At 47.6% G+C, this 3,040-nt stretch overlaps 1 protein-coding gene across 1 annotated transcript; it reads left to right on the forward strand.

Annotated features, from left to right (window-relative positions):
- The first annotated feature begins 268 nt into the window (after positions 1-268).
- On the forward strand, positions 269-2,257 carry LOC133642979 (cdc42 effector protein 4-like). The gene has a single exon (XM_062037402.1). It carries the CDS (start codon positions 446-448, stop codon positions 1,400-1,402), a length of 957 nt encoding a protein of 318 aa, XP_061893386.1. The 5' UTR covers positions 269-445; the 3' UTR covers positions 1,403-2,257.
- Positions 2,258-3,040: the final 783 nt, after the last annotated feature.

A 3,040-nucleotide genomic window follows, 5' to 3' on the forward strand; every position in this document is an offset into this window, starting at 1 on the left:
GAAAGGCCACGCAACACAGTGGTGAACATGCCCTTTCCCAACTACTTTGGCACGTGTTGCAGCCATGAAATTCTAAGTTAATTATTATTTGCCAAAAAAAAATTGTTTATCAGTTTGAACATCAAATATGTCTTTGTAGCATATTCAACTGAATATGGGTTGAAAATGATTTGCAAATCATTGTATTCCGTTTATATTTACATCTAACACAATTTCCCAACTCATATGGAAACGGGGTTTGTAGTTGGAAAAACTTTTTCCATTTGTCGAAGGGGAGACAACGAGAATGCGAGCTCCCGTGGCTCCCTCTAGAATTGCCTCTGTTAGTTATTATGTGATGTTGTTGTGTTGTGGCATACAAATTAATTTTATGTTTTAATTTTTAGGTCTCTTTGCTGATTCTTGCCTGACTCTCGATTAAATCGCAGTCCACGAATCTGCCGCCATGCCCATCCTAAAGCAGCTGGTGTCCGGCTCCTCCCACAAGACCCGGCGTTCCCGCACCGACCTGACCAGGGAGATGATCAGCGCCCCGCTCGGCGACTTCCGCCACACCATGCACGTCGGCCGCAGCGGCGACGCCTTCGGCGACACCTCCTTCCTCAGCACGCGCTCGGGAGAACCCCCGGCCGAGTCCACCTCCTTCCCCAGCTCCCCCCGGCCGGGCCTGCTGTCGCGCACCTTCAGGAGCAGCAAGCGCTCCCAGTCGGTGACCCGCGTGGACCAGCACCCCCAGGTGGTCTCGGGCGGGTCGCCCACTTACGTGAAGAACGCCATGTCGCTGCCGTTTCTCAACGACGAGGACCGAGGAGATGGCATGGTGGCCAAGAGTCTGTCCTCCAGTCCTTTGAAGCAGCTGGCGGAATGCGACGGCGCCGCCGCCAATCACTTCCTGGAGGTGGAGGAGCGAAGATTCGGCGAGGCGACGGAACTACCCGAGAGCTGCCGCCCCTCTTTATGCGGAATGAAGCACGCCGAGTCGGTCATGTCCTTCCACGTGGACTTGGGGCCGTCCATGCTGGGGGACATCCTGGGCGTGATGGAGAAGGAGGACGACGACCTGGGCTACGAGGAAGGCAAGAGCAGCGAAGGCCGCGCCTCGCCGCCTCTCAGCAACCACGAGGAAGAAGACCGCCGGAAAACGGACGAAAAGGAAGCAACTCTGAGATCCTCCCCGCGCCCAGAAAAAGAGATCTGTGGGGTACACACCCCCGAGACCCGCCCCAAGCACCTGCAACACCTGGACAGCTGTTCCGTGTCCAGCTCGAGCTCGGCGGCGCTGGACGAGCGAGCCCACGTGTACGCCGCCGACACGGACAGCGCCACCTTCAGCGCTCCGCCGGAAGAGGAAAGCAACTTCTCGTCCTTCTTAGACGACGAAGACGACGAGATCCGCCTGTGAGGCGACGGTTTCCTCCTCCGCTCCGGAATGTTGTTTATGCAAGGAAAGCAATCCCCCCCCTTGAGAGCGGAAAAGCTGGTGAGTGAGAATCACCAGGAATTTTGAATATGGAACATTCCAGAAGGACAGTTTTTTCCAAGAGAAGGGAAACGTGTCTTTCCCAGCCTCCCGGTTTTGACGTGTCACATGCTTGTTTTTTTTTTTTTTTTGGCCCGCCGTCGCGTCACCGCAGGAATGCCGCTTTGGGGTATCTTCAGTGAGTGCGAGTCCCAGCCTGGAGCCTCCGCATCCCCACATAATAGACCATTGAGCTGTCAGAGTGCTTGGATTTATGCAACAATGGATGCTACTTCCCCAATCCTCCTCTCGTGCGCACCCCCCCCCCAGATGTAAACATGACCTTATTGCAGGCATTCAGCATCAAACTGTAAGGTTGATATGGTGCCAGTTAGCTTCAATGAGTGTCTTGACTGTATGTCTGTCTTGTTTGTTTACCGTTTGATTTGTGTGGCTACCAACTTAAAAACGACAGCAATAAGAAAGATTTATATGCAACCTTGTCCTTGAAATTGACATGTGCCAAAAATGCCCTAAAAAAAAAAGGAATCTTGCTGCGAACGTTTTGGGAGATTGTTAACTTTTCCTCTCAATCTTCAATGTTGACGCAAAAAAAAAAAGTGCGTAACTGGATATTTATGTTGCTAATCACGCGAAACACTATAATATATATATATAATTTAGGTAATTAGTGCAAATGGGGGACGTTTTGTATCTTATATGCCTTACTGTTGTCGTCTTTAGCCTTTTTTTCTGTATTAGCTAAAATAACCTATATTTTTCAATAAAATTAATTTGTGATTACTTACGGGTGTTTGGTTTGTTGTTTTAAAGGCCTACTGAAACCCACTACTACCGACCACGCAGTCTGATAGTTTATACACTACCGTTGAAAAGTTTGGGGTCAACCAAACAATTTTGTGGAATAGCCTTCATTTCTAAGAACAAGAATAGACTGTCGAGTTTCAGATGAAAGTTCTCTTTTTCTGGCCATTTTGAGCGTTTAATTGACCCCACAAATGTGATGCTCCAGAAACTCAATCTGCTCAAAGGAAGGTCAGTTTTGTAGCTTCTGTAACGAGCTAAACTGTTTTCAGATGTGTGAACATGATTGCACAAGGGTTTTCTAATCGTCAATTAGCCTTATGAGCCAATGAGCAAACACATTGTACCATTAGAACACTGGAGTGATAGTTTCTGGAAATGGGCCTCTATACACCTATGTAGATATTGCACCAAAAACCAGACATTTGCAGCTAGAATAGTCATTTACCACATTAGCAATGTATAGAGTGTATTACTTTAAAGTAATACAATATAGAGTGAAAACTTTTTTTTTGCTGATTTCATGTGTTTAGTGTTTTAGTTCTTGTCTTTGGTGGCTTTTTCTCTTTTTTTGGTATTTTCCTGTAGCAGTTTCATGTCTTCCTTTGAACGATATTTCCCGCATCTACTTTGTTTTTATCCTTCTTCGTGGATTGTCATGTCATGTTCGGATGTACATCGTGGACGCCGTCTTTGCTCCACAGTAAGTCTTTGCTGTCGTCCAGCATTCTGTTTTTGTTTACTTTGTAGCCAGTT

Source organism: Entelurus aequoreus, linkage group LG25 (assembly GCF_033978785.1).
Source record: "Entelurus aequoreus isolate RoL-2023_Sb linkage group LG25, RoL_Eaeq_v1.1, whole genome shotgun sequence".
Taxonomy (NCBI): Eukaryota; Metazoa; Chordata; class Actinopteri; order Syngnathiformes; family Syngnathidae; genus Entelurus; species Entelurus aequoreus.